At 33.9% G+C, this 12,084-nt stretch overlaps 1 protein-coding gene across 7 annotated transcripts in view; it reads left to right on the top strand.

The window, feature by feature from the left end:
- WDR45B (WD repeat domain 45B) overlaps positions 1-12,084 on the top strand; it is a 157,327-nt gene that overhangs the window by 24,597 nt on the left and 120,646 nt on the right. For 6 of the 7 annotated variants that reach the window (XM_074312017.1, XM_074312015.1, XM_074312012.1 and 3 more), the window contains one exon: positions 466-540. In XM_074312017.1, coding sequence (XP_074168118.1) covers positions 466-540 — 75 coding nt within the window. Of the gene's footprint in view, positions 1-465; positions 541-8,328; positions 8,541-12,084 lie in introns of all 7 variants that reach the window. The other variant, XM_074312016.1, reaches the window with a different exon arrangement.

Genomic DNA, 12,084 nt, shown 5'->3' with positions numbered 1-12,084 from the left:
AGTGGGCTGGTTTCACAAAAACAATGAAATTATGTAGTGAAGTAAGCAGAACCAAGAGAGCAAATTATGGAATAACAATGTAGACATTCCATTTTGAAAGTGTCAGATACTTTAATCAGCACCATGATTAACATGTAATAATCACCTTGATTTCAGAAGATTTTGATGAAATAGCCTGATAGAAAAATTCAGATTGTAGATTGAAACATTTTTTTGGAAATGGCTTTTTTTTTTTTTTTTGGCATGTATATTCGTAATAGGGAATTTTAAAAAATGAACTGAATATTTGAGAAACTGAATTCTAATTTACTTTTAAAGGAGTAAAAAAAAAAACCCTCTAATTTGCTCTTAAAAGACTCCTTTTATTTTTCAGATTCATATCAATTTTATCTTTTGGACATGATTTGATTAGTAAATAATTCCATAGAATCTAATAACATGCTTTTCTTTTATTTCTTGTTTTAGGTTGCTTTGCATGTGGAATGGAAAATGGATTCCGAGTCTACAATACTGATCCATTAAAAGAAAAAGAGAAACAAGGTGAGGAATGTGTACCAGGAGTTTCTTTTCACTTCCATTCTGAAAATCTCAGATGTTTACCTGGAGTATTTTGAAAAGAAAATGTTATTTCCCTATCTCCTTTGTGAAGTTTAGTAGAATGTGTATTTTCTTTGCTTCTTCTCTCAAAATCTCTTTATGCCATCTCCCACTGTCTGCTCCTTTCCCATCTCTAAACATAACATGATTCCTTTCCAAAGCTAATCTTTTATATTTGTCCTTACTCTCATCTCCTAACTTTTCCATATTTTGATCTTAATCATTCCCTTCCTTTTTTCTGATTTGCAACCTATTCCTATTTACTTTTTCGCTACTTTCAAACATACTGTAGTATCCTCCATCATGTGAAGGTTTTTTTTTTTTTTTTTTTTAACCAGACTCCTGGAAAAAGTCATCTACACTTATTGTCTTCAACCACTTGTCTGTTTTATGATCTCATCATTGAAACTGAACCCTCTAAAATTACTAATAACTTCTTAGTTGACAAACTTGGTGATTGTTTTTCAATTTATTTTTGTTTTTGGGTTTTTTCCTTGTTTTTCTACCTATCTAACTGCTTCTCTGTGTCCTTGGTTGTTTCAACTTCCAGATCCTGTTCCCTAATTGTGGGTGTTCCCCAAGGCTCTGTCTTAGGCCCCTATTTTTCTTTTTCTACATATATTAATTTTATTAGCTTGCATCAACTTCTGTGTATCATCAGATCTATAAATCCTATCCAAAGGTTTTCCTTGGGCTTTAATACTATAGTGCTATTGTCTTCTAGACATTTTAAACAGTATGTCCTGAAGACATCAACATATCCAAAATTGGACCTATTATTATTCCTTCTGAATCCTTCCTCCTATTATTATTCCTTCTGAACCCCTCCTCCTCCCTCCTTCTCCTTCCTCCTCCCTCTTCCTCCTCCTCCTCTTCCTCCTCCCTCTTCCTCCTCCCCCTCCTCCTCCTCCTCCTCTTCCTTCTTCCTTCTTCCTTTTTCTTTTTTGCTGAGGCAATTGGGGTTAAGTTAGGATCACACAGCTAGGAAGTGTTAAGTGTCTGAGGCCAGCTCTGGTGCTCTATCCACTGCACCACTTAGCTGCCCCCGAACTTTCCCCTCTCTAAAGTCTCCTATTTCTGTCAAAAGTACAATTATTATTTGACTTTATAATATAATTTCATAATTTGACTTTCTTTCTCTGACCCTATATATTTAATCAGTTACTAGATCCTGTTGTTTTTGCCATCACAGCATTTCTTACATCTGATCCTCTTTTCTCACTGACATGGCTACCACATCACCTCTTCTTTAGATTATTGTTTTCTCTGGGGCAAAGTTTTCTTTATTTCAATATAACCTTTACATTGCTGAATGATTTTCCTGATCTGATTATATGACCCTCTTATGTCTTGCTTCTAGGATAAAATTTAAACTCTTCTGTTCAGCTTTTGATTTCCTTCACAATCTTAACTTTTCCCTTTTTGCATTCTATGATTCAAACATCTTGGCAGTTTTTTTCTGCCCTTCATACATTATATTGCATCTCTGGTCTCTTTCTCTATGTTCCTCACACCTATAATTTATTTCTTCTTCATCTCTACCTTAGAATCTTTTTCTGTAAAACACAGCTCAAGTACCACTTTCTATATGAGCCCTTTCTTAATTTTCTTGCTGCTAATGCTCTCTTAAATTACCTTATATCCATTTATTTTGTGTTTATTATCTTAATTTTTATTATCTCCCTTGTTATAATGTAATCTTTTTGTGAATAGGTATTATTTTATTTGTATTTCCATAACTTTGTACACTCTGCCTGTCACATATTGATTGATTGTAGTGTTTGTGTTCTAGTGGCCTGACTCTCACTATTAAGAATGTCATTGGGAATTTTCAATAAAGAAGGAACCTCCCTTTATCCTAGTATTTATAATATTTTAAGTTTTAGTAGTTCAAGATAGCTTAAGATTTTTGGAATAATCTACATAGAATCTTGTTAGAAGGAAAACCCGATCTTAGTGTTGCTTTGCGTTAGAATGTACTTAAGGGTACTTGTATTAGAATGCTCTTGTACAGAGGCCAAATGAAACTTCATTTTCATGTGCATTCAGTAAATAATTTTATTGCAAGAATTGATAGTGCCCTTGACAAATAGTTTGCAAGGTACACAAGTTTAGGGGAAGAGGAAGTGGATATAATGGGGGCAATTAAAGGCTGCAGTACATAGATTGCTAGAATTGCTTCTGTGGAGGGGCAGCTAGGTGGCGCAGTGGATAGAGCACCAGCCCTGAATTCAGGAGGACCCGAGTTCAAATGTGGTCTCAGACACTTAACACTTCCTAGCTGTGTGACCTTGGGCAAGTCACTTAACCCCAGCGGGGGGGGAGGGGGGGAGAAAAAAAAAGAATTGCTGCTGTGGGAAGTCAGAAAGAACTCTTCTTCCTGAGTTCAAATCTGGCCCCAAATGTATACTAGTCACTTTACCCTATTTGTCTCTGTTTCCTCATCTGTAAAATGAGCTAGAGAAGAAAAAAGTAAACCACTCCAGTATTTTTGCAAAGAAAACCCCAAATGGGATCATGAAGAGTTGGACATGATTGAAAATGATTGAAGTAATGAGTTGGGGATATCTCATCGAGATGGAGATATCCAAAGACAAATGGAGATGCAGGACTATATATGTAGATTTGAGTCATCTGCTTAGTAATGATAGGGTCTATTGTTTGTTTTTTGATGAGGCAGTTGGGGTTAAATGCTCAGGATCACATGGCTATTAAGTGTCAGGTATCTGAGACCAAATTTGAACTCACCTCATCCTGACTCAAGGGCCAATGTTCAATCTTCTGTGTCAGCTTCCCCTTTCCATCCCCTGTTCCATAATTAAATGGCATTAGGACAGTTAGTTGTACAAATAAAAGTGTAACCAGTGTTGGTGGTCAGGGAAGCTGTATCATCAAGAGAGGGCTTAGGCAAGTGAATGCTAGAAAATGGAAGGAGGAAGAAAAGGTTTTAAAAATGAAAATTTGTTATTTATGGAGCAAACATTCCAGGGAGCATGGTAGAAGTAGTTGTTAGGTTTATGATGGAATGGGAGTGGAAATAAGGGAATAGTTAGTGGGGCAGCTCAGTGGCACAGTGAATGAAGTACTGGGCCTAGAGTAAGGAAGACCCATCTTTGTGAGTTCAAATTTAACTGACACTTAATCCTATTTACCTTCTTCATCTGTAAAATGAGTATCAAATGAAATATTTTGCAAATGTCAAAATGCAGCATAAATGCTAACTTTATTTTTGCCCTATATAGACAAATCCTTTTATATAATCAACAAAACAAATATAATGATATATCTATCTTAGTCTAGTTATCTCTAAAGTAGGGGTAGGCACTCTTAGGGGGACCATGATAGGAGAATGTTATCAACCATTTAGAGAATTGAAAGCCAGTTTACTTATCACCTTCCCTGAGATAGCCAGTCAGTCTCATCCATTCAACTGCCAAATATTTTAATTTCTTTGTCCACAACATGTTTTACATATGTCATCTCTCTATTCAACCATCTCATCCCATTTGAAATAGACTATTGAAATAGCTTCTTTTTTTGTCTCTTCCTATACCATCCTCTATGTAGCTTCCATCCAAAGTAATCTTTATATCCGACTATTTTATATATATATATGTATATATATATATGACTTTAATAAATTTCTTCTCAGTAAATTCCAATGGCTCTTTGTTTAAATCTAGGATCATTTTTCATGTTTATCATAAATTAAAAAAATTTTTGAGGGGAATAAATTTTGCAACATATATAATTATTAGGGCAATAATATGTATATATTTGCATATATAATGTATAAATATACACATACTGAAGGTATATCATCAAAATATTTTTACTAATTTTGACTAATGGGATCTAAAAAGTTTGGAAATCCCTGACTTAATTCACTTATATGATTTTGTTTTCAGTGGTAAATTGTCAGGAAAAGCTTACCTTTCCTTCAAGGTACTTATACATATATTTAATATTTTTCCAACTTCTGTTTTCCTAGAACTGAGTTCTGAGAACTTAGATTCCAAATGTGTTGACATCGTTGTTTATTAATGGCTATTAAAACATCATTAGATTTTTTTTTTTACTTCTCATTTTACTTCTTAGAACAAAATTAGTCTACTTCTGTTGTAGTTGTAGTTATTTTCAGTCATATCTGACTCTTTGTGACTCTGGGAAAGCACTGCAGGTCCCCCTATCCTCTTCCTGAAGTCTGCCCATGCTTATGTTTGTTGCTTCTTATCCTCTACTATGTCTGCTTCGGCTTCCAGTCTTTCCCAACGTCGGGGTCTTTTCCTTTGAGTCCTGTTTTTTCATTTTGTGGTCAAAGTATTTGCGTTTCTATTTATTTGAATGAATGGTCTATATTAATTTCTATTAATTTCTTTAATTTAATTTTAGTTGATTTGATCTCTTTGTTGTGCAAGTCTTCTCCGACACCACAATTTGAAAGCACTGATTCTGTGGTGTACTCAGTTTTCCTTATAGTTCAGTCATACATTACTATTGGAAAAACCATTGTTTTGAGTGTGTGGACCATTGCTTTTTAGTATGCTGTTCAAATTTGCCATAGCTTTCCTTGCAAGGGGCAAGTGTCTCTTAATTTCACAACTGTACTCTCTATCTTCAGTGAGTTTTGAGTGTAAAAATATAAAATCTGATGCTTCTATTTTTTTTTTTTTTGGTTAAGCTTTAAGTCAGCTTTTCCATTCTCATCCCTTAACTTCTTAATTCCTCTTTTTTTTTTTTGTCATCTGAGTGTTATTATGTACTATTTTTCTCAGCAGCCTTAATTCTGACTTTTGATTCATCCAGCCTGACATTTTACCTAATGTGCTATAAGATGGCAATACACAGCTCCTTTTCTAATCCTAAAGCAATCAGTTATTCCATGTTTGGTTTTAACTGCTGCTGCTTTGTCTACATACAGGTACACAGCTCCTTTTCTAATCCTAAAGCAATCAGTTATTCCATGTTTGGTTTTAACTGCTGCTGCTTTGTCTACATACAGGTTCTTCAGGAGATAAGTAAGAGAATCTAGTATTCACATCTTTTTGAGGACTTGCCACATTTTGTAGTGCAATTTCATTTTTATTCTATTGGTAAAGTGAACTTTAATGATATCATGTTATTAATAAAAGAGGTCATTGGTACCCTCAAATGTCAAAAAACTCATAGTGGGGGGCTCACAGTTTACATACTCTTTGAAGTATGTTCCTTAGTGTGGCAATCAGCTCCAGTTTCAAATAATGAGAAAGTAGTATAATGGGATGTGCCCTCATTCTGATGAGGGTCTTGAGGGTATGTGACTTGAATCATCCAAATTTTGGTTAAAGAGACATAACAATTTACATTATCATTTGACTTACAATATCCACATTTTTTCAGAACTGTATGTGTTTATCATACATAGTATTCCAAAAATTAAGCTAAACTTATAATTTCTTTTAAATCTTAGCCTGTGTAAGTTCTTGAGAAAGATTTCCTATACTGGTTGATTTCTGGATGAGGAAGTGGAAAAGAGAATAAACCATGGCCTTGATTCAATAATTAATTATTAATACTAGAGAGAAATTATCATTTCTCCCAGTAGTCATGTCAGAATAGAATGATTTTACCTGGACGGTACTAAAATTCATGACCAACTGAAGTTAAAGTAATGGGACGAGATTGTGGTATACCTTCTCATTAAATATTCACCTATCAAGTTGCCGTTCACTTTGTCAGGGGAGTAAGTACTCAGTCAGAAAGCAAACAGATTTAAAGTAACCTGCTTTTCTTTGATCACAGGAGAGACCTCTTTATTTGTTATTGGTCAGCCTAATTAATTAATCTGTCTTTTATATCTTTGGAACTTTGTCTCATAATTTTATTTGCAATGCACTATTTCTTATCTTATACCAAATAGTTATGATGATTATGGCTTTGTAGTATAATTTGAGGTCTAGGCTTCCTTCACTTTTTTCATTCCATTTAGATGTTTATGCTTTTGTTCCTTTAGATGAATTTTTTAAACCTATATAATGTAATCTTTTGGTAGTTTGTTTGGTATGGTATTGATTAAATAAAGTATTGTCAATTTACTTGACAAAAAAGGTTGATCTGCTTATGAACAATGAATATTTCTATAATTATTTAGATCTTTGGTCGAATGTTTTGTAATTGTTCTTGTGTATATTTTGGCAGGTAGACTAAAGTATTTTATAAAATCTGTATTTTAAAAAATTTCATTTCCTGTTGTGTTTTGTAAGTAGGTAGTTTAAAAATTCTAGTGAGTGTGCAGGTCTATTTTATATTTTGAAATTTTGTTAAAATTGTAATTGTTCATTTTATTTGTTCCAAATTCTGTCAGCTCTATATCCTCCCTCATTGAAAGGACAAGAAAAATAAAATACATTACAAATATCATGTATTTATTATGGTCATTATAAAACTCTTGTATATTATAACAATTTGAATATGAATCCTTTGAAATTATGTTTGGTCATTATTCTAATTCTAAAAGCTTTTCAATATTGGTTATCTTTGTTGTTACTGGTTGTTCTCACTTGGCTCATATTATGTGGGATGGCATGACCCTCAGTCAAATTGACTACTCAGAGGTATTCTCTAGGTACAGACAGAAAGTTTCTTTATTTAGAGTTTAAAGTGACAGCTCATCACTAAAGACAGCCCCATTGATATTATCCCCAGGCTTAAATATCACAAAAACCTTCCTTGCCTGCAAGGAATAAGGAAGTTCCTGGCTTTTCTGCAAGGCTCTTTCTGGTGAGGATCTTGAGGATATGTGAGGGTAATAAAATTGTCCCAACAGCATTTTGCAAAATCTGACATAAGCATTATTATAAAGAATTTAGTAATCTTACTTCTGAGAAATAGAAACTTTCAGACTTTAGTAAACTTTTTCTGGAAGACTTCCCAGAAATTATTTCACACAATATCATATCCTTCATATATATCCTTCATCCTATACCATAGTAGAATTCCATTACAATCATATACAAATATAGTGGGATCTTTAAAACCATTCCCCATTTGAGGGGTGGTTCCTCAGTTCTTTTCTTCTCAGTTCTCAAGAAGAGCTTTTATAAATATTTTTTATTAACATTTAATTAATTTTATTATTAATATTTTTTATAAATATTTTTGTCCTTATGGGATTCTTTTATCTCTTTGGAGCAAAAGACTATTTTAATAGCTTTTTTGCATTTGCATTTGAACTGCATTTGTCACTTCTCAACTGTGAGGGCAAATAGGAAAATAGGGGACTATAATGAAAAAGTAATATGGAGCTGTATTTTCACACTTCTTGCATACAGTTCTTTATAACAAAACATTAATTCTGATATGTATAAAATAAAATAAATTGGTTTTATACAAAACATTTTTTCTTGCTAGTAATACTCTAGAATTTTGCGACTTTTTAGTTAACATCTCAATAAAAAAGGCCTTAAAAAAGGATTTTAGTTAATATTCACTTTTCATAATAAATATATTATATAGCATTATAAAATACTTTACAGCAAATAAAATTTTTCAACCTGAATCTTACTTTCCACTGATGGTGATGTGAGATTGTTGTACTACATACTCTTTCTCTACTATATATACTCTATACTATAAACCTTGATTGCATTTTGAAAATCAAGGGAGGAGTTGCTGGGACTTAGTTGTTGCTGTCAGAAGATGTTGAGGCTGGTGACGTCTCAACATCACCTCTGATAACTCTGTCCTTCACAGCTTGGATAGTGTTGGAGAGTGTGAAGGAGGCCCCTGCTTGAAATAATCCATCAGTGATGTCTGCTTTGTGTGCTGCTTGAGATCCTTAAGTGTCTCTGAGTTTGGGAGCCTAGCAGAGATGAGTTGACATGAGGCTGCGATTGCTGATGGGATTCAGCCTTGATATCTCTGACCGGCTGATTATGCCAAGCCACCGTTCAAGCTTGAAAACTGTGAGTGGCACAATCATTTTTTTTTTCTACTACACAAAACTTTGAATATGTGTGGTTGCCATTGTGAAAGTGAAAATGAAGCCATTAATAAAATCATAGATGCTTCAAGTTACAAAAGTTAAACATGCAAATGTGGAGGGTTGTAATTGGAAATTCTTTTCCATTATAGCTGCACATGACAGCTTCAGTGCCTGTTTCTCTTCAGTCTTTCTAATATTTGTTTAGCCATTTTCCAGCTTACCCATTTTGATGGTTGGAGGTGATAACTCAGAGTTGTTTTAATCTGTATTTCCCTAATTATTAGTAATTTAGAGCATTTTTCACATATCTTTGATTGATTCTCAAAACTGCCCTTTGACGACTAATCAACTCATTCTTAATTTGACTCAGTTTCTTATTGTGTGGCTCAAATAAAGGGACATTAGATGGGAAATTCTTTTGCAGCAAGGGGAAGTAGATTAGCAGATGTGGCTCAAATTGATGAGTGGTAACCATTAAGCTGGAGAAATCTCTAGAAGCAAAGCAAAAGTATATATGCCAGGGGAAACATACCTTGTCAGTACAGCATCACCCAGGTTTTGGACATCCCGGTTCAACTGCCCTGGTGCAATTGCTGAAGGACCTGCCTCATACTTGCAGAGTACCTCTTTGCCTTCAGGTAAGAGCCATGGTCCTTCCAAGTTCTCAACTGCTTTGAGAGTTGAATCCTTCTCTTTTTTCTTCTGAGAAAGGAAGACTAGGGAGATGTACAGGTATCAAGGCTATTTTAGGAGTAATCTCTTGGTCTCCAGAAGCTCCTCATCTGCTAATAATCTACTTCTCTTTGCCCTTTATGTGTCACTGCTACATTGCCAGGAACTAGAATGTTTTCCAGTACCTTTCTGATTAATGTTCTCTTTACTTTTTACTTTACTCTACTGTTCTTTTACTCGTTCTTTCCAAATTTTCGAACTATATGCACCACACCCCAGGCATATTTCGAATTGGTGTATCCCTCAATAACTTCAATGCTAATTTAAGGCATACAGTTTGTTTGAGCTGACCAATGGGCAGGTAGAGTGGAAGTTTTATCTATATCCACAATAGCACATCCATTTTTCCTTTTCCCATCTACCATCCTAGAAGAGTTGATTTACTCTCCCAAGTATTGGCGATTTTCTTAAATCCTCTCTTATTGATTGTTTGAAAATATGCATGGGTAATTTTTTACTTGCACTGTTCCGAATTTTCCTCTCCTTCCCTCCACCCTCTTCCCTAGATGGCAGGTAGTCCCATACATGTTAAATATGTTATAGTATATCCTAGATACAATATATGTGTGTATTTTTCTAGCTCTTTAAAGTAATTCTTTGATTGGTGTAATCCTGAAATTAGTTAATAGTAATTTTTATTATGTTGATTCAAACTACCTGTGAGTAATACGCTTTAAATCTTTAGATCCTCTTTTATTTATATAAAATTTTTTTTTTTTGGTAATTTTGTTTCTATAATTCTGGTGTGTATAATGGCAGGTATTTTATAGTGTCTGTTACTTTAAATAGACTTACTATCACTTTCTGCTGAATTTTGTTGGTATTATATGAAAATGTGCCTGATTTGTGTTGGTTTAATTTCTATTTTGTAACTTCTCTGAACTTATTTAAATTAGAGCTGATTCGCTAGAATTTTATAAGTAAGCCATCAAATTACATATGAAGAGTGATAGTTTTGTTTCTTATGCTTCCTTTTAAAATTTCCTTTTCTTGCCTAATTGCTCTAGTTAACATTTCTAGTATAATATTAAATAGTAGAGGTGATGAACATCTTGCTTCACTCCTGATCTTACTGGAAAGTCTAGTGTTTATAGTTTTCCTAATACTCTTGAATTCATGGTGTAAATCTAGTCTGAATACTGTCTTTTTTAAAAGATTTGTTGTACATAAAGAAGATCCAACTCACTTCCAGTTGATCAATGATGGACAGAAATAACTACACCCAGAGAAGGAACACTGGGAAGTGAATGTAAATTGTTAGCACTACTGTCTATCTACCCAGGTTACTTATACCTTCGGAATCTAATACTTAATGTGCAACAAGAAAATGGTATTTACACACATATATTGTATCTAGGTTATATTGTAACACATGTAAAATGTATGGGATTGCCTGTCATGGGGGGGGGAGGGAGCAGAGGGAGGGGGGGATAATTTGGAAAAATGAATACAAGGGATAATATTATAAAAAAAATTACTCATGCATATATACTGTGGGAAAAAAAATTCTAAAAAAAAAAAAATAAAAAATAAAGATTTGTTGTAGTGGGGGGCAGCTAGGTGGCGCAGTGGATAGAGCACCAGTCCTGAATTCAGGAGGACCCGAGTTCAAATCTGGTCTCAGACACCAGACACTTAAGACTTCCTAGCTGTGTGACCCTGGGCAAGTCACTTAATCTCAGCCTCAGGGGGGGGAAAAAAAAAAGATTTGTTGTAGTGCCCTTTGTTAGTGTTTTTTAAAAACTTTTGCTTCAGTATTCATTGGTTCTTTGACCTGGTTTAGATCTTGAGTCTTAGAATGAATTTTTATATGACTCTTTGTTTTATCAAACTATGTATAATAGTATTCAAATTAATTGTTATTTAAATATTTGGTATAATTGTAAATAATCTAATCCTGGAAAAAATTTTTTATAAGTTAATTTATGATTAATTCAATTTCTTCTGTATGTAATTCTTCTTTTCCTATTTTTAAAATTTGAACTATTTTTTGGTAAATGTTTATCCATTTCAGTTACATTTTTCCTTATGTTGGCATGTAGGTGGGTAGAATAGCTCCTTATAATTTTATTTCTTCATTGATTTTAAATTCACTCTTTTCAGTTTTGATGCTGGTAATTTGGTTTTCTTCTTTTAAAAAATTCAATTTAGCTGATGGTTTATTTTGTAATGCCGGAGAAACTGAGCCAGATAGAGATTAGAGAGTATTTAATAATTTATTAAATAGAAATCCATGTGGATCCAAGTGGATCCATGGTTTGGTCCCAGGGCTGGGAGAGTTCTCGAAGACATATATACATGTGGCTCAGATGCAGGGGATAGACTGAGGCAGAGGTGGAGTCAGGATGCTGAGAGCAGGAACTATACTCTGACAGGGTGGGGTGATTCACCAGAGATGAAATGACATAATCTGGGGGAGGCAGGGGAGATGGGGAGAGGCATCTTGATAAGAGAGTATCTGACATTTCCAATAGCTTGGTATGAGGAGAGGCATTCTGATATTCTAAAACATAAGATCTTTTATCCTTATCTAATATTCTGATAAAGAGGGAGGGAAGGTTTTGCAGAACTGAGAAGCAGGGAAACTGAGGCTGGACAATAAAAGAGAACTATGGTATAACAATTTTTTATTTTATTTTCTAATTATAAAATTTTTTTGACAGTATATATGCATGAGTAATTTTTTACAAAATATTATCCCTTGTATTCATTTTTCCAAATTTTCCCCTCCTTCCCTCTACTCCCTCCCCTAGAGGTGGTGCAATCCCATACATTTTACATGTGTTACAATA

The sequence above is a fragment of the Sminthopsis crassicaudata genome, chromosome 4 (genome assembly GCF_048593235.1).
Source record: "Sminthopsis crassicaudata isolate SCR6 chromosome 4, ASM4859323v1, whole genome shotgun sequence".
Lineage (NCBI taxonomy): Eukaryota > Metazoa > Chordata > Mammalia > Dasyuromorphia > Dasyuridae > Sminthopsis > Sminthopsis crassicaudata.
This window is presented reverse-complemented; position numbering and strand designations above follow the sequence as displayed.